Source organism: Pterocles gutturalis, unplaced genomic scaffold (assembly GCF_000699245.1).
Source record: "Pterocles gutturalis isolate BGI_N339 unplaced genomic scaffold, ASM69924v1 scaffold1023, whole genome shotgun sequence".
In the NCBI taxonomy this organism is placed as follows: domain Eukaryota; kingdom Metazoa; phylum Chordata; class Aves; order Pterocliformes; family Pteroclidae; genus Pterocles; species Pterocles gutturalis.
The window spans coordinates 3,321-27,265 of NW_010120092.1; the positions used below are offsets into that span (position 1 = coordinate 3,321).

General features: G+C 36.9%; 1 protein-coding gene across 1 annotated transcript in view; it reads left to right on the top strand.

Moving 5' to 3' along the window:
* Nucleotides 1–21,243, top strand: part of SERAC1 (serine active site containing 1) — a 22,033-nt gene extending 790 nt beyond the window's left edge. The window contains exons 2-16 of the mRNA XM_010076742.1: nt 941–977; nt 1,291–1,427; nt 2,543–2,632; nt 3,542–3,673; nt 5,728–5,849; nt 7,887–8,015; nt 9,410–9,523; nt 11,158–11,320; nt 14,122–14,272; nt 15,085–15,226; nt 15,970–16,070; nt 17,592–17,689; nt 18,232–18,414; nt 18,895–19,038; nt 20,949–21,243. Of these exons, the coding sequence (XP_010075044.1) occupies nt 941–977; nt 1,291–1,427; nt 2,543–2,632; nt 3,542–3,673; nt 5,728–5,849; nt 7,887–8,015; nt 9,410–9,523; nt 11,158–11,320; nt 14,122–14,272; nt 15,085–15,226; nt 15,970–16,070; nt 17,592–17,689; nt 18,232–18,414; nt 18,895–19,038; nt 20,949–21,085 (1,880 nt within the window). The 3' untranslated portion in view covers nt 21,086–21,243. The remainder of the gene's footprint in view (nt 1–940; nt 978–1,290; nt 1,428–2,542; nt 2,633–3,541; nt 3,674–5,727; nt 5,850–7,886; nt 8,016–9,409; nt 9,524–11,157; nt 11,321–14,121; nt 14,273–15,084; nt 15,227–15,969; nt 16,071–17,591; nt 17,690–18,231; nt 18,415–18,894; nt 19,039–20,948) is intronic.
* The last annotated feature ends 2,702 nt before the right edge of the window (nt 21,244–23,945 follow it).

Genomic DNA, 23,945 nt, shown 5'->3' on the forward strand with positions numbered 1-23,945 from the left:
CCCATTTCCCAGCCGGCAGGACCTTCACTAGACTGCCACAACTTCTCAAAGATGCTGGATAGTGGCTTAACAACTTTATCTGCCAGTTCCCTCAGGACCTGCAGATGCATCTCATAAGGTCCCATGGATTTGTGCATCTTCAGCTTCCTTAGATTGTCTAACGTGTAGCAGCCTCTTGTCTGCATACCCAAATTCTTATGGTGTCACAAAGACAGAAAGAAAGAACAGAACCTGGTGATGGGGGTTGTGGGGCAAATCTCCCAATTCATGCTGAGGAAAATAAATTATTCATGATGGGTGAGAGATGTTCCATTGGGTTTGCTGCTACTAGTAGTAAGAGTTTCTCTATATTGAGATCCTTACATTCAGATAATCAGCTCGACTTTGTCTGGAAAAACCAGCTCAAATGTGATAGGAATCCTTAGACTCGAAAGGGAAATTGTTACAAGTGACGTGTTTATTCAGCTATTTGCTTTATAAATTACATTCAATTGAATTATTTTAAAAAATATTTTTTCTTAGGGAGTTTCTGCAGGACTTTTCAAAGAGCTTACATACTCCTGCATGTATTCATATACATTGAAGAAATATCCATGCCATGTGAGAAAAAGTTAACTCCTTAAAATAATAATCTGGAGTTCCAAATTAGTGCTAGTGATGCAGGCAGAGAAAGGTTACTGTTGATTCCTACATCTGAGCAATGAATGTAATCGATAGGTGGCAGTACTCAAAGTAGATAGCACTGGTAAAATACATGTTTTGTCATCTTGCTTAGGAGAGCAGGTAGTGATTTACTGAAAGCCAGAGAGCAATAGAAAAATTTTTAAAAGCTTACACTTAATGTCTGAAATTCTTACTGTCTGGTAGTCAAATGCTAACTGTGTCTATATTGAGGTGATGCACACAACTTTGTTTGACATGAATTTTTCATTTTTTCAAGGAAAAATTGCAAAGGTAACTGGATCGCTTATACTAGGGTGAGTTGTAACTGACAAGCATATGTGTAACTTATGTATATAGTTAAAATTTAATTTATGTATCTTTCAAAAAATGTGACAATATTAGGGGACATTTAGCCATGATAGAATATAGTTTTGAAGCATATTTTCTGGAAGTTATTACTTATTTTAAATATTTTAAAGTCTTTTCTCTGCTTTACTAAATTAAAATAGGCTGCAGACTATTATATCTTTGTTAAAATCTGGGTGACTGATACAAAAATGATTAAGATATTTTTGCCGTCATAATTTTAAAAATTAATATTCATATGCAGTTTTCTTTTATTTAAAGAGGTTTTGTATTCATTACATATGAAGTCCTGTCCTTAAAGAAGGTACTGCAAATCGATACTCAAGCTATACATCAAGAAAAACTTAAATCCCATGTATATGTACGTACCACTTCTCTAAATCCAAGTGAATATCAAGGTAAGATACATAATGTTTTGGATTCTAAAAACAGAATTTTAAGAGAATAAAATGTTTCTGGAAGTCACACTTATATAAGGAAAGATGTATTTCCTGAGACCTGTTACAAAAATAATATTCTTCACAATGTCACCGAATTTATTTTGAGCTGTAGACTGTTTTTTTAAGATAGTTCTATACATGCAGTTCTCTATATATGAGATAATTCTATATATATATATTAATATACATATGTGTGTGTGTATATATATTTCATATTTGTGTCACAGAATCGTAGAATACCAGGTTGGAAGGGACCTCAAGGATCATCTGGTCCAACCTTTCTTGGCAAAAGCATGGTCTAGACAAGATGGCCCAGCACGCTGTCCAGCTGAATCTTAAACATGTCCAGTGCTGGGGAGTCCACCAGTTCCCTGGGGAGATTATTGCAATGGCTGATTGTTGTAATTGTGAAAATTTTTCTCTTGTCCAATCAGAATTTCCCTAGGAGGAACTTGTACTTGTTACTCCTCATCTTTTCCATGTGACTCCTTGTAAAAGGGAGTCTCTCTCTTCTTTGTAGCCACCCTTTAAATACCACAACATGATGATAAGGTGTCCCGTAAGCCTTCTTTTCTCAAGGCTGAACAGCTCTCACAGCCTTTCCTCGTATGGCAGGCTTTCCAGTCCTTTGATCATCTTTGTGACCCTTCTCTGGACCATTTCCAGCCTGTCCACATGTTTTTGCGTAGTGGGGACCAAAACTGAATGCAGTATTCCAAGTGTGGCCTGACAAGCACTGAGTAGAGTGGGCTAATGACTTCTTTATCTTTGCTGGCAATGCCCATGTTGATGTTGATGCAACCCAGCATCCTGCTGGCTTTCTTTGCTGCAGCAGCACACTGTTCACTCATATTGAGCTGCTTGTCCACCAGGACTCCCAGGTCCCTTTCCACAGAGGTGCTCCCCAGACAGGTAGATCCCAGCATATGTTGCACTCCTGGATTATGGTTTTTCGCAGGTGCAAGACCTTAAATTTATCTTTATGTATACGTGTGTGTATATATATATATGAGGAAAATATTGTGATAGAACTGTCTTTCAGACTTCCAGTAATCTAAAAAATACTCTCATAGGGATCACATACCAAGCCAGAAAAGAAATCCATAAAGCTGTGAGGAAAATTCTAGAAGCAGAAGCTAAAATTTTCCGGAGGCCTTTTGATGGTAGGTGTTGAAAGAATGTCTTTATCTATGATTATTATTTTTGAATAGTAAAGTATAAGCCTTTTGCAAAGTAAAATATTTTTTCTTACAAGCTTAACATGTTCTTTTGTGTTTGAGAAGGTGGTAATATTATTATAAGTTTCTGTATTAATATGGAATATTAGTATATTTTCTATGTATTAAAACCATTCCTTTTCTTAAAGTAAATAAAAGTGATTGTTAAGAAGAGATTTGAGATTCTTTTTTTTCCTATTTCAGAAGAGATTTGAAGCTTAAGATACCAGGTTAATATTTGGTACCAGTTTTGTGTACAAAAGGTGTTTGGGGGATGAAATACTCTCAAATTTCATTTTAGAAAAGTATGTTATGCTTTCATCAGATTTGCCAATATTAACTGAAAGCAGCACAGTCTATTTGCAAGTCTATTTGCTTTTTAGAGTAATTTAAAATAAGAATTTCCATTCATATTGGAAACTGTGCTCCGTTCTCATTTAACTGTCTGTTAAATGGTTATAACGATATGTACCTCCACTGTGGTGCTATGAAATTAATTGTTGAAGGCCAGAGCATCAAGAGTTGCTAATTATTTCCAGCTCCTGCTGGAAGCTGGCAATTCTGGTTGGTAAATGCCAGGCAGGATGTGTATGTGTAACATATATATGAAATAGCAACTTGGTGCCACTAAAATGAATCAAAGCCATCCTATTAATTTAAGGATCAGCATTTTACTAATGCCATTTTGTCATTGTTTATTGTATAAATTTAATATTAAAATATTACACTTTAAATTACTGTTAACAACTAATATTAAAATATTAACAGAAAGAGTTTTTTTTACTCAATTAATAGAAAAGTGACTTAAAATGCTCATTAATAATAACTTTGTTTTTATTTGTTTCCTTGTAAAAGAACAATTCAGTACATTTGATGGAGAAGATCATGAATGTGCCTTATGGCTGCTCTTAAAGAGAAGTCAGTCAGAAGACAAAGAGGTCCGACTGCAGGCTGTACAAGACCTGGCAAACAACAGACACTGGCATGGTAACGTATGCTGATGTAGCCCAATTCATCCAAGAAATGTGACAAAGTCTTAGTTAGCTGTTGCAAGTCTGCTACCAACATGAAAAAAGGCTAGTAGCTGCAAGGAGTGTAAATAGCTCTGAAATTTGGTCTGAATTGTGGAGGTTTTCTTCACATTTCAAGCAATTCTTCTTTCCTAATACCCTGATGCAGAGTGTGTATCTGCAGTGTGGGCCTCTCTCTGTTTCCCCACCAGAGAATCGCAGCCACTGCTGTGGTGTGGGAGCGCAGTTCGTATTCATTTGTTTCTTAGTTTTTCTGTTGGAACTGCTAACTAGGTCACTTGTTCTGTCAGTCATTTTTATAAGGCTCTGTAGGGGAGTGTGTTTAAGACCATGGTTCAGTTAAAAATTGGTTAGGAGCTAATAGGTTGTAGTGACAAACTAGAGGTAGAGGACTTGTATGTGCAAGCATTATTTGTAGGCCATTTTCCATCCTAGTTATTATTTTTTGATAGTAATAGGTCCTCCCTGTTCCTTTAGCAGGGAATATCCTTGAAACCTAAAGTAAAGGGGGAGAGAGGTGTATATGTGTGTCCTCCTCCCCCCTCCATCACTAGTCCGTACTCCATCACTAGTCCATATAAACTAGGTGACACTCTAATCTTTAATCTTGTTAATTTATAATCTGGTGAGCTGAGGACCTTTCACCCTTCCAGTGCAAATCCACACCATGGGGTTTATCTTGTTTCAGATTGCCTCTATAAAATTCTAATTAATTACCTCAAGCAGTTTACATCAAAAAGCTGAGTTTGAAAACATTTGAAAGCCAAGTGGTACCAAAACTGAAGCTATACGTACTGATTTAGTATAACCATCTCATGTTCATAGGAGAATACTGTTAGCATATGATCTCAATGCACAAGATGGCTAGTACTTGGGGATCTAGTTGCTTTTTGTTATCTCTTTTTCTCTGTAGTGCTCATTGCTGTAGTATTTAGATGTTTCACAAACACTGATTATTCTTGCCAACTGCCTCCTGCAGGAAATGGGCTTTTTTTTAACCTGATATTTCAAAACTGAGTCCAAGGAAGTCCGAAAACATGCGCTAACTTTTCACAGCTAGGACCAAATTGTTCAGCCCACCTGTTACCATAAATACAGTCTTCTGCTTGCCCAAAGCACTGCTTCAGTGACTTTAGTTTGCAGCTGTACGTGACATGCACCAAAGAAAAAAGATGGTCAGTCTGTGACTGTTTGTTAAAAGTATATTTTAGATGGCTTGTCAGTTTTGCTGTAGAATTGTATGACAGTAACAAGGATAGAAACTGATTTCTGTAGAATAAGTATTGATACTATTTATATTTTCTTTTTGTACAGTTTGACACTTAATTTCAGTATGTAATTTTCAATTTATCCAGCTATGAAGCAGGAAGGTTTTGGAAAGGAACAGTAGCTACTGTTTAAGTCTGGTTTCCCTTTGGTAGGGTAACTGAAAGTCTATCCTGTATCTTCAGTAAGGAAGGGCTGCTTAAAACTGTACTTTGGTGTTATCCTGCCTTTTCTGAGGTCATCTGATTTCGTGACTTTAATAATTTTATTGAAACATAGCTTTTGTACCATTTAAAATTAGATGTCCATGTCTTGGCAGCATTTGGATTTAAGACTCTGGTTTTTAATACTGTATGCAGAAAAAATATGCATATACCTTTCAAATTGTAACTCAAGCCCAGGGGATTAAGCTTGGGTTTGTAGTCCTTGTACTCCTTTCGCATGGGCAATACTGAACATTTGCTTTTGCTTGTGTTCGACTTATATCTGAAGACCTTTATCAAACTGGTTTGTAATGAATAATTAGTGCCCAGGTGTCTTCAGTTCGGTATAGTCCTGGTCTAACAACTGCAATATTTGTCCTTTGGAATTTGTGATTACAAAATCAGAGCTTATTTATATAGATTGCAGAGAGGTGGTTCTTTTTTCAAGTGTATTAACAAAGTAGATCAGAAGCTACATTTAAAACCAAATTAAATATTTAAGGTTAGTTTTAGCCCTAACACTGAAATTCTTGTACTCCAGATTATCAGTATGGTACAGTTGCCCAAACCTGTGATCAAAGGACTGCTATAGGTTTGGCTCGATCCAGAGATGTTGACCTTCGCTTTTTCCTGCCTCCACCACCATTGCCAAAAATAAAGAACGTAAGTAAATGAAAAGCAGGTATTACATGACTTTTGCTTGCTTGTTTTTACTGAAGTGGAATTCTAACGTAACTAATGCATAGTAAATTTAAGATCAAAATAGAGAACTAGAATATAATGATACCCCTCTGGAGTATATCTACACTAGTGAATGGTGTGATGGAAAGACATAAGGATGGGGGAGGTTAATCTATTGTACTTGGACAGTATGTCTACGTTACACATTTACCAGCAGTGAAGTTTGAGCCAGTTACCAGCCTGATGCACACACTGCCTGTCTGTACCTTGGAGGAAATGCAAAGCACTCTTACATTAAGTCATCCTAGATTGCCCTGTTGATACTGACAGTATCCTTCACATGGAGAGCACTCTTGGAGGCCCCTGCATCCTCACTGCTAGTGTGGTGCTCTGGATAGTGCTCTGGCACACAGCTTTAACTTTAATTATATAAGTAAGGAAGCTGTTTTGACTGTACAATGTGACTCCCGAGTGCAGATGCAAGGTGGATTTGCTGCCTGGAAAAATTCCTGCAACACATTGGATCACCAATGTAGACACACCCACTGTCTCTCTACAAAAATTCTGTCTTCTCCTTTTGACATCTGAATCTATTAATGTGTGAATTTAGAAGTTATAGAAAGTGTTTGGAGATGAGCTTTACTGTTATTACTATAAATGAATTTTTATTTAACTTCGGTTATCACGGTACTTGTTAGATTTAATGGAATAGTACTCCAACAGAAAATTCAGCAAGTATGATTTTAGACACTGAAGTGCATTGCACCTCGATACAGTAACTGAGAATTAATCAGATAAGCAAATATGTAGCATCTGGAACAGCTTTAAGCAATCTGTCTTAAATTCCCAAATGCCTGTAGAGATCCTGAGGTAGACATGTGGCTCTTCCCCATCCTCTTTACTTACAGTAAGATCTACAAGCCTTGTTTTTGCCTAGGCCTGCTTTAGGCCCTCATCTTTATCCCAATCTTTTGGGTACCAACAAATCTGTATTGATAGATTTGGCCTTCTTTTGGTTTTATGTTAATTAGGAAGTGTGTATATATATATATATATATGATGGACGGAGCAATCATGTAATTATATCATCTTCTTCAATAAACAGAATTGGCACACAAAGCATAATATAAGAGGTCTTTTGTAATGCTAATAGAATAAATGCTGGCAAACGTCCCTCTCACAGAATACCTGTACATCTTAACAAATAAAACTCTGAAAACCAGCTTTGATTGGTAGTGATTTTCTCAGTTTTTGCTTTCTCATCTCTGTAACATTACGTGATGGTGGATCTGTACGTGTCAGTCCTGAAGTACTCGGTTATACAAGCATATGGTTGTCTATATATATATTTTTAATTAATTTTTTTTTACAGCAGTATGATTGCTGGGTGGTTGAAGCTAAGAGTTCCCAATCTACTGCTTAGGAAGTTGAAGCAGATCATTGTAGCAGCAGGGGTTGCTCTGCACATCAGATATGTCTCCATCTCTGACTGTAGCAAGGATTAGAGTAACTGCAAGTTCCATGACTGTGGGCAAATAAAATTACTTCGTTGAATCTATTTTCCTGTTGCCTACTGTGGATTATTAAATGAACATCTATATGAATATTTTGAAGATAAAAGATTAAAATAAATGGTGTCTGTATTTTTTACTAGAATTTATACATTCATTTTAATGGAGCGGCACCAAAAGTACTGTGTAGTTAGGGGTGAACTTTTAAGCTTTCTGTGCCAAGAGGAGCTGGGGTTTTTTTTTGCCCTTTTGGGCCTACTAGAACAAGGCCACCAAAGTAGGAAGTTTAAAGCTTACTTTTCATCACTCAGTGATTTTAGGATTATCAGTCTCTAAAGTCTTTACCAGTGTAACTATTCAACCAAAGTTGCGGAGCTCTCAAATCCAGGGTTCGTATTTTATGTCCTTATTAATATGGCTGATTTCATTATTTCATATCTTTCTTTTCTCTATATTATTCTTCAGGCTTTGAACTTAACTAAAAGCTATTTGTGCTTTCTTTTCACAGGATTATCCCATAGAAGATGAACTTCGTTTGTTGTTAGTATCTTTACCTCAGACTGGTCTTGATCCATGTGTCCAGTACTTCACATCTCTTGCTTTACGTGAAAGTAGTCAGACTCTTGCTGCACAAAGGGTGAGTTCCTGCCTGCAGAACAGAACTATTTGGGTTCTTTGTTCCTGCAGAGCTCAAAGATACAAACCTATTTCCATATTTTTGAGCATTCTAAGAGGAAGAGAAATACTGAGACTTTGTGCCTGTATAACTTCAGTAAAATCTCTCCTGCATGCAGTCTGTGTGCTTGAAAGCTTGTTTGTCTTGCCCAGCTGCACTAGTTGGTCTAGTGAAAGATTATATTTTTACTTACCATAAAGTGGATATTTCAACATTTTGTCCAGAACATGTCCTTCCCCTTGCAGTGCTTATAAAATTATTTTTCACATTTTGTCTTACTGCTGTTTGAGTGTTCTTTTACTGCTGAGATGATTAAACCTCTGTTAATTCTTACTAGCTAACTGATAAGTTGTTAGCACATCTTAAATTGTAAACTCTGTTATATCACATGGAAATGCCTCCCTGTAACAGATCAATGTTGTCAAAACCAGAATTGGAATAGTGTAGTGCTCTGTTTGGACTTGGAACTTAGGAATTCTTTGGAGTTTTCTGTCCAACAACTTCCTAAGTGGCTTTAGGAACATCATTTAAAGTGCTCTTATTCCTTAAAAATAATAATTGTTATGCCAGTGTCATCCACTATCTCTTATGCATTTTATTTTTTTATTAAGAAGTTGTGACTTTTTAAATTGGTGATTATTATTTTTGTAAGATGCAATAATAAAAGCTACTGTCATATTTTAATAATTATGCCTGGCAGGCTTTGTTTAGGGAATTCAGAGTGCAATAAGTCTTTATTTCCTATGACACAATTATCTGTAATATTTTTACACTATGACTCCTTTATTGTTTTCACAGCCAGAGCTCTTGCTATACAAAAGGAGCTTTGGTAAGACACCACACTTGGAGGCATTTTGATAATGACACTGTTCTATCAAACTGTTCTTTATTGAGGTTGCACTGGTCTTCCTACTGCATGATTGAGACAGACTGGTCTTCAGAGGCTACACTACACTACACTAAGTGTTGAAGACCTTTTTTTCTACTCTTCTCATTTTTGCGACTCTCGAAGTCTAGATGCAGTCTGATTCTTGCTTTTTTCGCTTTAAGCAAACAATCTTAAAAGAAGACATTAATTAACAATATGAAAATCCTACATTTTCCCCCTTTATTGTGTGTTTAATAGAGTATGGAGGCTTCTGACTGAAAATCTGTTTAATATTTTCCGTTTAAAACATTAGATATTTTTATGGTGTTCTGTTGTGTAATTTGTACATTTTGAAAAATACATGCATGCTGTGCACTCTTTGTAGCAATTTCTATAGATCATTACACACTTAACATTTTAGTTTAGAAATGCTCATTTTATGTAGCCATTTGGAATGTGGTATAATTTTTACTGATTCTCATTTCAGGGAGGCTTATGGTGTTTTGGAGGAAATGGACTTCCATATTGTGAAACTTTGAGTAAAATCCCTTCTGAGACAGTAGAACTCTTTTGCTTGCAAGCTTTAGTGCAGCATTCTAAGGTAATTTCTACTTTAAACTACAACTGAAAAGCTACATTTATAAACTTTTCTTTTTGATACTTTCTCATATATTGTGAAGAAGTTGCCATTTCCTTGTCTCCTACTGCTCAGTCCTTCTGTAAGGATGTTCAGACAGCTGAGACTGATGTGAAAGCAGCATAACAAGGCAGCATAACAAACTTTTTTTTTTTGTGGAAAGTGTTTGTAAGTCCTGCTATTGTTTTTAGTTAGCCTGTAGAAGTTCCCCCGTAATATACCTGTATATGGCTTTCAAGAAGTAAAAGGGGCAGCTCTGACACAGAAAAGCAGGAGAGAATGCCTGAAGTCTGGATGGCTTTAACAAGTTTTTCCTGTGTAGGGCTACGTCCCACTGGCACCTGAAGTAATTGGAGGTAGATATCATGAGGAAACACTTCGTGTTTCTACTCTGCAGCTTCTCAGTAAGCAAAATACTGATGACGTGACATTCTCAGTGCAAAGTGTGTGTGGATTTGTGCGAGTATCTCAGTTCAGAAAGCATACAGGTGGTCTTGCTTCATCTGACTCTAGTGCCAGTTTTCCAGAAACCAAAGTAGCCTCATGAATTCACTCTAGCCAGAAGCCAAGACAGAATACAAACTTTGGCTATTCACAAAGGCCCCTACCTAAAGGGTCGCACAGCACGCAGCGAATACATGGTATCTTCCCAGGACCAGTCTGTTCTTGGCAGACACAGATGAAGTGTATGGAGGGCTTTGTGTAACAGTGATTCTTCTTGTTCCCTATTGTTGCACTCTTCTGCGTGCTCTTAATTGCTCAGAAGCTTTGAACATTGAGAAAGCGTATCAAGAATACCAAATTGTTATTAATGTAGGGATGGATAAAGTGCAGTTTGCCAGTATTCCTTTCACATCTTCTATATACCTAGAAATTCTGACAGTCTAGAATTTGTTATATCCGACATTTTCAGTTTAAACAAGTTGTGACTGTACTCATTCTGAATGTGTGTCTGTCTTTGTTGACAGCCACAGACTTGAGGACATCAGCAGTTCTATGACCACTGCACATTTTTAGGCATTGTAGACAACATTTTCAAGTCACAAGCATTTGGCCAATATCAGTAGTTGACGATACAATTAATTATTGCATATTCATCTGCTTGGACTAAAATCTATTGGTGCCCTTAAGATCAATAATAGCAGTTCTATTTGGAAAGTAGAAATACCTTTGTATTTCGAAGAGAAGGGATTATCATGATCGTATCTTAAGTGGTGAAAAGGAAGACAAGCAGCTGTGGTTGAGATAGTGCTTTAACAAATGCAGACTATTGTCCTGTTCAGACTCTTGAACTTTGGTTGAAATTTGATTGCACCAAGTGGAGGGCAATCTCGTCTCCCTCACATGTGGGATGAGTGATGATACTCAGCATCTTTCCAGTTGTTAATCCATATAAATCATGCATTTAGCATGTTAAAAGATTTATTTCCTTTTCAACAATGGCATAATAAATTGTAGATTAATAGGAATATCTATGTAATAAGGGCTCTGCATCATATTGACTACTTAGAGTTCCCTATTTGGTGAATTAACAGCATCTCAAAGAAGCGTTTGCATTACATCTTTTTATTGTCATTGTATTTGCTGTGTAATGCTAGATTTCTTCTCACTGTGATAAAATTGAAGCTAAAGGAGGCCTTCAGCTACTACAGAGGATATACCAGCTACATAAAGATTCAGCAAAAATACAAAGGAACATAATTCGCATTATTGGAAATATGGCTTTGGACGAACGTCTTCATTCATCCATAGTACGTGCAGGTAAAAGGAAAGCGAGTGCAAGCAGTCTGAGTGTTGGACTTCTCTTCCAAAATTTTTGAATGGATTTGGTGTTTTGTAAAATGTAAAGGACCATGGTAGTGGTGTGGGGTTTATATTCTTGTGTGTGCATGTGTGGGGGGGTGTTTATTGGGTTTTTTTACACAAAAAGTATAGACAGATGGTGTTGATTAAAAATTGCTAAAATGGCTCTATGCTGTCTAGTCAATACATGTCAGTGTTATAGAGGAGTTAAAGTCTTTTATGGATGGTGAAAATTTGGACTTGATGTTTGGTTCAGATTACTGGCAAAAATCTTTTGAGTGTCATACTCTTACACATCACCTACCCTCTAAATTTTTTTCTTGACTGTGTTTTAGTCTCATAGAGGAGCAAACCAGCTTGCAGTCCTTACCTTTTGGAATAAAGTGAGACATACCTTCCTGCCCTCCCTTGTTTTATGCTGGGCTAGTAACTTCTGTTAAGCTTTGCTCTGATACCTCTTTTTTTTTAATACCCCCTAAATATAGCGGTGAAATTATTTCTTTTGTTTTGTACCAAGCAAATAATTCTCTGAAGTTTTGTTAGGAAAGAAATACAAAGAAAAATAGAAAATATCAATATGCTATTGCATACGTTGGAGCTGGTGTCTGACTCTTAAATGCAGTGTGCATTTTTAATCTCCCTGTTGCAAAAAGGTGAAGTAATAGGCACAGGGAAAGACCATGAGGGTGATTATAAATTTGCAATGGCTGTGGTAGAAAGAACAAATAAGTAGACTAAGACACTTAGTCTGGAAAAAACACCTGAAGGAGAATATGATGGAGATTGTATAATCCTCATTGGTGTAGAGAAGGCAAAGAGAGAATGATCATCTGCTGTTTCTCATAATGCAAGACCAAAAGTTCTTCTACATTAAATTATCAAGAGGCAGAACAAATAAATATATTATTTTTTTCTGTAGAGTGTGTGACCAAACTAGAACTTGCCACAGAACATTGTGATTGCTGAAGACTTACAAAGCTTCAAAAAGTGATTAGACAAATTAATGGAAAGGAAAATCTATAAAGCTCTACACACAGAAGCCAAGTTGACTGTAGAAAGCTGAGAGGGTATAGTGGAGAGTTGGCACTATACACTTGCCTTTTGTTGTTCTATTCTTTTATTGTTCCCCAGCTTCCATTACTGCTCACTTTTGGAGAAAGACAGTGGACTACAAAGGCCTTTGGTCTGAGCTCTAGCACCATGCTTACATTATTATGATGATTGCTGAAACCATCTGTATAGAGGGAGAGATTGTAACAGAAGAGTCAGCAGCTCCCTGGAGCAGAGCTCTCAGTAAAAACGGAATTTTGGGCAGTGAAGCTGAGTCCGGAGATGAGCTGGTCAAGTGTTGATAAGACTTCCCTTGTGTTGCTGGATCATGCATAAGAAGAAAGAACCTCTAAGGCTCTTTTTCTTTGCAAAAACTGCTGGAACAGGAAGAGAACAAAAAGCAACGGTGCACTGTGTAGTAGCTGTTATGTGGTGTCCAGAGGCAGGAGGATTCTGAACACTATTTTTGGCCCTTCATCTTGGCTCATTTAAGAGAAATACAGAACCAGAGACCTTGCTAGTTTTAATCAGACTAGCTTGGAAGTCTTTCATTGTATTTGGAGAACTGAAGATAGGTTTTAGATAGTATTCTTCTTAAGGAGAACTTGCACAGTGGCCAAGCTATTCTGCTTAGAAATGTAATTTAAGTACATAATTCTTTAAAAAAATAGTTGGCAGTTCTCAAAAGTACTTGCATTTAAACAAAATTAATGTGTCAATTCTTTTCCTAGTACCACAGTGAAAAAACTATGATTAGCAACTTAACGGCTATACTAGTAGCAAAGTATTTTGCATAATTTTGAAATAGTGCTAGTTAAGTAAATTGTTTCTTTTTCAAATCAGCCTCCATTTGAAAATTTTTCTTCTAAGTCTTCCCAGGTTTTATTTATGAACTCAGTATAATTGTGATTTATAGACCACTCTTCCTAGCAGCAAGATTTATCAGGATTTCAAAGAAAAATAGATATGTGTGTGTATACAAGATATTTCTTTGCATTTCTTAGTACTCTATGAACATCCGATCTATGTCTCTATTTTACACCTTAGGTAAGGTATTATAAAGTGTTTGTTTTTTCTTGAGGTAGCTATGACTTAAAATTTTATTGAGGATTGTATTCAGAGGTTTCCTTCATTAATTCTGTTACATTTCTTAGCTATAAATAGTATACTAGTTTTAGAATAGTGGTGGCATTTTCATTCCTTAGATGGCTTTTCACGTACTGGATTTTAAAATTAGTAATGGTTGTACAGCAAGCGTCAATTTTTCCACGTGCCATTACTGCTGTGGGTTGTTTTCTGTGTCTTTCTTGTACTTTAAGCTTAATTTTCTCTTTTAGGCATTTCTTTTCTCTGTCTTTCTTGCATCTTACCTGCAAAAAGAGACTTAAGATCTGTTTGCTCTCTGACAACTGCACTGACCTGCTGATACACTTGCTTTTTCTTCTGAGAAGGGGTTTGCCTTCAAATCATAAGCTGAACAGTAGTAAAAAACATTGCCTCTGGATTTTTTAATTTTGGAGGTTCCGCTTATGTAGCGTTGCCTTTTCTGCGGTAAAGAGAGTGGATCGAAATAATTTGTTTTGATGTTACCATTCCTAAGTTTTAACATCTATTTTCACAAGTATACTTTGAAGGATGATGTTTCTGAATTATTTTGTTTGGATGATATTTTGAATTAGTTAATCTGACACTTTGTTTTTACAATGTAGGTTGGGTTTCTGTACTTGCCGAAGTAATGAAATCCCCACATGTCATTCAGTCTTCTCATGCATCCAGAGCTTTGGCTAATCTAGACAGGGACGCAGTGCAAGAGAAGTATCCAGATGGTGTTTATGTCTTACATCCACAATATCGTAGCAGGTAAAGCAGAAGGAGATATTGTTATTTGTTACACTGTTCAGGTACAAAACTCTGGAAGAGTTGACATCAGAGTGATGCTGTACTGATGTCACCTGCTCCTCCTGTTCTTTGGTGGGTTGAGAGGACTGAATTTAGATTCTCAAATAGGAGAACAGCAGAAGTGCTCGGAGCAGGCTGTAGCTGTGAAAGGAGTATTACTGTATTGCATGAAAAAATCCAAACACAAACCACAAGATTAATTCCTGCTTTGCATGCGTTGAATTTAATCTTTGCCCTGGCTGTCTTGGGATATAGAACCTTGTAATTATTCTGCTGGCAGCAGCACACGTTGGCCTAAGATGCAGTAAATTTACAGCTTCATCTTCTTTTAATAGTGATTGTGTATGTGGGACTGAAGCAGTGTCCAACGTGGTATGACAGTAGCAACTGTTCTCTGGGTCATTGTTGTTAGTCAGATTACAGTGAAGATGTAATTTGATGGTAAAGCTGGAACTACCAAGCTGCCTTAACAGTAGGTGGAGAGCATGGTGTTTTTCAGTATAGAAAAATGCAACTTGTGTGTGTGGGTGGCTACTTTCCATACTTGTTTTTATATCTCTCTCTTCTGGGTGGATCCCTGTTTTTTGTCTTGATCTGAGTATCCTCTTTGAAATATCATGAAATGTCATGAACTGTTGTCCATAAGGTAATAAATCACATACAGTGTTAAAAATAGCATTTAGTTATCCCTTAGGTGAAAAGTTCTGTGTAAATTTAATTTGCTAAAAGAATATGTACCTTGCATCTCTTAAAAATTCCTTTTCCTGTGTCAGTCAGCCCATCAGAGCAGACATCCTTTTTGTTCATGGTCTTTTGGGAGCAGCATTTAAAACGTGGAGACAGCAAGACATTGACCAGCGTTTGGATAAAAAGGCTTCAGAAGGTGAAGAAGGCTATAGCCAGTGCTGGCCAAAGGTAAAAAGGCAATAACATTTTCACACGTGGCTGCTGTTTTCTCATTAATGAGAGCTGTCCAGAGGATTTAGAATTATGCTGTCTGGCAGTTGTCTGTTTTGACAAATTACTTTTAATCTGTTGTAGAAGTAGCACTTTCCAAGTTCCTGATACATTTTCGTTAGCAAGCTTAAATTTTGAACAGGTTGTTCTTGCAAAGCAAAATGGCTGCTGAATTTAATGCTCTCATCATCATTCCTCTGGTAGTGAAAAAGGTGGCAATGGCTGCTTTCCTCATACTCTCTCTTTTTTTTTTTAATGGAATGTTATTGATGAGAAAAAGATATACAAAATTACATTTTAAAATAAGTATGCTTCCTTACAGAGGTGTCTGAATACCTCATTTTTTGCAGATTGCTACTTAAATATCACTGCTAAATAATTGCTATAACCACCAAAGTATCTGTAAAACTTAAACTGATTTTAGTAATTCTTGTTTCACCCAGGAGAGGGAGCCAGGAATGCACGAGTTAGTAATCCATCTCCATCTATTGCCTACTTTGTGGCTGGGAAACAGCCAGCATGTAATAAAAGAATAATAGTCCAGGTGTAAGATATATTTGGAGATGAAATGAAGAGCAGAAATCTTGCGTGATACTGTCCCCATAGTAACAACTTTGCTCCATTCGTGATAAATTGTTTGCAAGAGTTTGTTGTGTACTTCAATTATCAGCTCCTTTTGGTTTCATTTTTCTTTAATTTAGACATGGCTGGCTTCAGACTGTCCTGCCCTTAGAATCGTATCTGTGGAGTATGACACCCATTTGAGTGACTGGAAAGCAAAATGTCCTGTTGAGGCTCACAGGTAACAAATGAATTGTCAGTGGTTTGAAGAGGGGGCAGGAGGGGAGACCTGTAAACCTGATCCTTGGGATTGCCTACTATGAAATAATGAATGTAACTTTTCCTGTTAAGTTTGAAAATCAAGTTTGGAGAAACATTAGGTACAGTCATTGTATACTTGAGCTTTTTAGCCTTATGGATACATACTTGTGGCTTCCTAGAATCTTACAGGATGTCCGGTCATGTAAGCAGGGAGAAAATGAGAAATACGTGGCAGTTAATATGCCTATGTGATATTAGGCAGACCAGTGACGGTAAAAAACATGTAGGTGGTTACCTATAAACTTTCCCTGTGTCTGTCTGGAGCAAATATGAAATCAAATTTGAAACAGAAATAAACATGTATTTCTTTATTTATTTAAAGATGTCTCTTTCATTTAAAAAATTAAAAATTAATTACCTGCTATTTATGGTCCCTCAAGCCTACTATTTGATTATTTTATAACTTAATATGGTTAATTAAAAATGAAAGCTATTCAAGAAATTTTTAACTAGAAGAAACAAAGATGTGGCAATAGAATGACAACCTTATGATAGCTCTAAGAATATAGGCTCATTCACTGTTTCAAAAGGGAATTTTTTTGTCCCTCAGCTATCCTAAAGCCTATTGTTCATCTGAAAAGACACATTTGAATATCCTTTTCATACGTGTTATAAAAGCAATTTCTAGTGAGAATGCTGAGAACTGACAGAGATTAAGTGAATTAGACTTTTCACAGTGGTTGCCCCAATGTCCTGGTGTTTCCATTATCCAAGGGTCTTCTATGTTCGATTCTTGTTACACTGCAAGGAGTAATGATCTTGCATTTTAAAGCTTGGATTGGGAATTGGCGTTGGTTTTGTTTTGGTCGTACCACAGATTCATTTTCAACCTTTAACATGTAGCTTATCCTTTCCAGAGCTCAGTCTCTTCATTTATAAAGTGGAGGTTATTGTGCTTTTATACCAGTCTAGTACAAAGCATTTGGAGATTATTGCCTGGAAAGTATAACAGACATTATCTGTGATTTTTTTGATGTATTGGTTGATCATGCATTTAGTTATTTCCTGTACATTGCTCCACATTTTGAGCATTGTTTAGTGAAGTACATTTTTGTCAGATTTTAGTTATATTCTTGTTTCAGGGGATAAAGTTCATTATGCACTGGTTATGCTTTCATAAAATGAAAACATAATTTTGTTACAATGTGTAAATGAAAACCCATAAAGAGGTTTGTGGAACTAAAGCTAAAGGAAATGAATGCTGAGTGAAATTAAAATAAAACTTTCTAGCAAGATCAGGAAACTAGATCTAGCTAAATTCCTGTTGTCCTTGTGAAGACAACCTTATGAAAGTTTTGGCATTTTTCAATGTAGCAACAATAATTAGGTAATTAATGTTTATGTGCCTAATTCACCTTCATAAATGTGCAGCACAAAAAATACATTCCATTTTAACATTGCCTTTTAAACTCCCATGCTTGTGTTTGTTTTTTCTTTGCAGGAAGTCTATTGCTTACAGAAGCAATGAGCTTCTTGACAAGCTCAGAGCTGCTGGGATTGGAGACAGACCTCTGGTGTGGGTATCACATAGCATGGGTGGTAAGCACGTTGCCTGCTTGATATGAAGTATTTATCTGCTGTTGTATTTCAGAATAAGCTGCTAACCAAAATCAGTCAGAAATGCAATTATTCAGAATAGTTTATCCAAGAAATTTGCAAAGAGCTAAAAATGCAAAATAGATTTCTGTTTTCTTAATGCATTATATTCAGTAGCACATACATTTTGAAAGGATTTTTATTGCTGTTTGGTTTTGCTGTGTTGATTTACATATACAAAATCGATGAGTTGAAGTTCATGTAAATGGGTATCCAGAGGCAGAATTTTCTCCATGATCAGGCATATAGTAAATGTCATTAGCAACTCTTAAGACAAACCAAAATTGGATTTGCATAATTCATTGACATTTTATTTTAATGCCTCCTCAGGTTTGGTTTTTTTTCAACTTAATCTTACATGTTTGTCAAACTAAGGACTAATCGACTGAGGCAAGAATATCGTTAGTTGTTTCATGGATAATATAGCATGACTGTTATTTTCACAGTGATTTAAATCCCTGCATTAATTCAGTTTCTGTTGCCAGGTCTTCTAGTCAAAAAGATGCTGGTGGATGCTTCCAAGAATCCAGAAATGGATAAAATCGTAAACAACACCAGAGGAATCATATTTTATAGTGTACCTCACCATGGTTCCCAGCTGGCTGAATATTCTATAAATGCCAGATATCTTCTCTTTCCGTCTGTGGAGGTTAAAGAACTCAGCAAGGGTACGCTCACTTTGCTACCATTTGACAGTGGGGATCTATGCTAATCTGTTCATGATGCTTTTTTTTATTGTGCTGTCAGAAAAAGCTGGATAAACCAACAAACCCCCTTTTTATGTTTTGGGTTGTGTATTGAATTACTGTAAGTAATTCTGAGTAACTTTCATTTGATTGCAGAGGTGAGGGGGGAAAAAAGGGAGTCAGAACAAGTTTAGAGTAAAGTAGTTTGGGCCATTTAGGAATGTAGTAACTCAACATGTGCTGGACTTTAGACTCTTATCTTCCAAACAAATTCCGTGCTAGGCAGAAACAAACAATTGTTGCATATGTTAGCTGGAAAAAGGAATTATAAACAAAATGCTACTCCTTTTACTGGAGTATTATTTTTTCTAAAACTTATCTTTAGGAATGCAGCCTTGCCAGACAAACACTATAATCTTATGTTCAAGATAACACTGCAGAAATTATGTTTATCTTTCTCAGATTCTCCTGCCCTTAAAGAGCTGAACGACGACTTCCTGTCTTTTGCCAAAGATAAGAAATTTTCAGTGCTGAGTTTTGCAGAAACTTTACCAACACACATAGGCAGCATGATAAAACTGCATGTTGTACCTCTGGAATCAGCAAGTAAGTCAAATAACCATTTAATTTATTTAATTTTGTATATGTTCATGTAAGCATCGATAATGAGGAAGGATTATAAATGCTATGGTAGAAGGACCTAGAAAAATACATCTGTTGTGTTGTGGGGTTCTTTGTTTCAACTTTTGGCTGAGTTTAAACTACAGTTTCCCTGCTGAGATCAGAGGCAGCTACATTTATATGTAGAATAGCAATTGTTTGTTTTGTTTTTTCTAAATGTGAGTAGCACATGCTTTTTGAAAAAAGCAGGGTAGACCCTGGTCTAATGCTACATTGTTGTAGTCCTTTCCTTTGTAATTATGAGTAACTATTGGTTTTCCTTGTATAGGTAGGTTGAATAGTGTTTCAGAAGCTTCCCTTTAAAAAATAAGAAAGAAAATTAGTAAACTGCTAATGGAAGGAGAAAGTCACAAAGCTGTTTTTCAGTGTTCAGTCTTTTATCTTCTGTATCTTGGATACTCAAGCAACAGAGTTTGCCTCCTGAAGAGTTCCCTCCATCTTTTTGCCTTTTGTAGGAGAAGGGAACACCAGACAGTTCTTACTCTTGCTTTGTTTATGGGTGTTCAACTTAGAGAATTGTTTTAAGTCCGATATTTTCAGGTTTTCCCTGAACAAAACCTTCTTCTGCACTGCCCAAGGTACCTGTGAGGCCTAGAACAGAAACTATTGCTTTGCTGGGTTTTAGATCAGGCTTTCCACCAGCTAAATCCACTAGGTTAAACGCAAGGTTAGTTGCTCTGAAAAAGGCAGACTATACATCCCTGTTTTCCTGAGTCAATATTTAGCAATATTTTTTCAGTATGTCTTCTAAGAGGCGGTTGTTTGTGAGAATGTTGCTGATGTGATTTTATTGTCAAGGACTGAAAAACTGTGCATTTGGGTTTTTTTTGATTTAATAAAATAAAATGAAAAAGAGGGCTGGATAACAGAGCGCCCATATAAGCACTGTGCACTTATAATTTTGTAGCATATTTCTCCTCTTTTGGAGATGACACACAATGCAGCACGTGAGCTCCCTCGAAAGCCTTTAGAGGGTACATGGCGGTTCAGTGGCAAGCTGCTAATTTTGTTCAAAACCCAGGCTGACAAGCAGTACACTTACTGTTTCATACATGCATGCTTGGGCACGTGAAAGCAAACCGTCATCCTGCTCTACTATTATTTGACATGATTAAAGGTACAGAATTCCAAGTAAAATGGAGGATTTCTCAGGAGGCTGAATGAATAGACAGTAAACTGGAATGTGGCAGTCACAGCATCCTAACTGGAAAGTTCACTAGTAGTGATAGTGTCAGGAAAGAATAAATGCTGTAGTGTGCCCCAAAATCAGTACCTGAAAATGGAATGCTTGTATTCTACAATTAAGCAATGTGAATTTTTCATTTCCCTGGAAATGCATGTAGTGATTTGTGGCATATTTCAGCTTCATTCTCATCCCATTTTTAATCTCCACATCAAAGTATTTTATAAGGAATTTGGGTAATTAGTGGTGATCAGAATCTGGATACCCTGAATTAAACCCTAAACCTGTTCGTGTCAATGCTTAAACTTCAGTCGGGACTTTGCTTTCAGTCAGGTGCTGGTAAATGAAGTTCTCATTCTTCAAAATTGTCTATGTGGCGAAATGCACATTTGTGTATTCCCAATAAAGATAGTAGAACTCTGACCTAATGGTTTACCGGTGTGGGTTTTGTAGCAATGTGTAGCTCTATCTGACTATAACAGTGTGTATTGATGTGTTAGCACATTAAAAAATAATGAAGATAAAACAGTTAAACTGAAGACAGGAGAAGGTGCTTTTGCGAGAGAAATTGCTAATGCAAGATGTGCTTTTCAGTCCAGGTGATCTTCTGAACTTTGGTAGTTTTTTCTTCTTTTTTTTTTTCCTCTCCCAGAATTAGGAATTGGAGACCTCATTCCAGTGGATGTTAATCATCTAAATATTTGTAAGCCAAAGAAGAAGGATGCTTTCCTGTACCAACGTACATTGAAGTTCATTCGGGATGTTTTAGCCCAAGAACTTGGAGACTGAGTTCTTGCCATCCTTGGCTGCTTATTTCCTCCATTTGGTGTAACACAGTAAGTTCTTCTCCTAACATTTGTTAGGGGATCTGCAGAACTACAAAGATGCTATGTCAATAGTATCTGCTGCTAACATAATTTCCAGTACATCTCCAACTTAGACACCTCTCCAACTTATTTCTAATTATATTCAAAACAAATACAAACTGAAGTCCTATAAACCTGGCAAAAAGAAAAGTGCGTGTTGGCTTAGAGTGACCGTGATCTGTTGACAAAATGTGTGTAAATTGTCCAGTAATTTGGCTGGGAGGGGATGGGGATTCAGTGGATGAGAAGTTTCACTTAGTCTACAGATATCCCTCTGGAGCAACACGGCTAGATTATGGAGAGTGCCCAAGATATCTTCTTTTAGAGGAAAGGAAAAAGGAAAGAAAAAAAAAAAGCTTTAGGTGGTCTCATTAACATAAATATATGCCTGGGACTAAAGTCATATAGAGAGGATCAGAAACAGTTAACTGAGGTGGTTATTTGTTGTGTCACAGGGGAGAAGCAGCATGTGGCTGCCTCAAAGCTTTGGTTTACTGTCCATGTTAAGTAGTCTGACTGGAGCCTGAAGTGAATGAAGGCAGCATTTTGGTCTAGTGGCCCAATTACAGGAGTTTTTGTAATTTGCCTTTTCATTTAATAGTTCACCCAGATTTGTCAGCAAATATGGCATCTGTTTTCTGTGTGAGAAAGAGATCGCTTGGTAGGTTCTTGTATAGACAACTGTAGTTGTTTTAATCTGTTTGTATAAATGAAAAAAACAAGAATTGTTTACCTTCTTGTACATTTCTCTCTTAATTTTAACAACTTGTGAGATTGCTTTCTTTAGGACAGTGTGTATCAGGGCAGACTCAGGGCAGTTCTGTGCTTGTTCCTATGGAAGCTATAGAACGGAGGCTCAGCTCTTTTGTTTTACTCTTGGGACGTACCAAGAAGATGGTACATTCAAATCCCTGGCTCATGTTACTCAGTCAGAAGCTCTTTCTTTAGGTGATTTTAAAAAGAGCATTGAAAATGTTCAAGTGGAAGAAGACAAATGTAGGCCCTGACAAAAAAGCTGATGCTTAGAGTTTGGAGCTCAGGTAAAGAAAAAGGAGGAAAAAATTTCAGGTAATCATAAGGTCCCAGTGGAAATGCAGAAGATCCCAGATGTTTTGGTTTCTTGAGGCCCAGGGTATTTACTGGTGCACATATAGCAAAAACAGCAGAGTTTGTGTTTATGTTGAGGATACCTTAACAGTACTGGTGAGAAAAAAGTATTTTTAGAAAAAAAAAATGGCAGCGCTCAGCCACTTTTTTAAAGTCTTAAGTAGTTTGCAATATAGTTAAGCGTGGCCTAATCTCACTGTGGTCTCTTTCCTTCCTTTCTTCCCACTCCCAACCCTCTCTGAAAACAAACGTAGGCTATGATGAGGCTATAGTGCCGTAGCTGATCATTTGTTAAATAAGGCCTGTAGTGATGACCAGCTTAAGATGTCTCTTAGCATCACTTACATGAGATGGATCTAATATCACTGGCCTTAAAATTATGGCTATGAAAGCTGCCAAAGAGGTGGGATGCATTTTGCACTTCTGCGGGGGCTGGGTGCAGGTGCCAGTGGCCATTGCAGTCCTGACAGGTCCTGAGGCCACCTCACCACTTGCGAGCACTGCAGCCCAGCAGGACACTACATCTGAAAATGCACTTCTGGAAGTTGAGCCTTGACCCACTGGAGTTGCAAAGTGCAATTCACAAGAGCAGTACAGAGAATGTACAGGATTTTTTCCCCCCTAATCCCCCTAAGGTAAGAGCACTGCATGGCAGTATTTCAGATAGAAAATGAAGCAGAACTGTTTTAACTTCTGAAGAGGTTTATCCTTTTTACACTGTGGTTTAAACGTCAGAGTGTAAATATATTAGAACATTTTGCACTCACAAAGTGGAGGGTACATGGAACTCGTTGTGAATAGACAAGACTTCTAATAACTGAATGCATGTTTAGCGTGACAAATCTTGTAGTGACTTTTAATAGACTCCTTTGGCTTACAGGGATTCCGATCAATGACATTACACATTAATCTCATTCGGTAAATACATCTATGTTTTGTTACTGTTACTGTAACTCCTGAGGCAACTTTCTCCTTTTTGTAACTGTATGTAAATATGTGTAACTTTTAAAAGTAATATTTGGGGGGGGGGGGGGTTTTTGTTTTTTTTTTAATATAGTAGTAACTTTTAAAAATTATTTTTGGGGGGGGGGGGTGTTGTTGTCTTTTTTTTAATATAGTAATGAAATGTGTTTTTAAAAATGTACTAATATGCCATAAAATGTATTAAAGGTGAATGATCTGCCAAATGAATGTTCTGGAGCATGGTCACTTTTGTTAAAGATCTGCATTATTTTAGTGATTGTCTCATGCTGGAAGAATGTAATGTTTACCCTTCATTTTTGATAAGAGGCATAGTACTGGGGGGCACAGCTAGTCATCACTTTTGCCAAACTGAACAGTTTTTCAGTTGTGCTTTTAGATTTTGCAGAAGTGCCTCCTAAACCAGGTACAGATATTGCTTTGAGGGCCAGAGGGTCTGTTGCATAGCATTCATGTCTGCTTCCCTGGTGTCACGTTAATTCAGAATAGTGCCTTTATGTAAAGTCTTAGGTCTCAAACTATGCCCTTAATCCCATCTAGCTGGGAACCCAGCTGCAGATGTGGCTAGCAGGTACATGTGAATTGTCCAAGAAGATAGTATTTCATCTGCAGTGTGGCATCTGAGACTAAAACAGTTAAGACAGGAAGGGAGGGCTAATAGGAATTTTTCAATCCTCCAGCACTTGTCCAGCGCT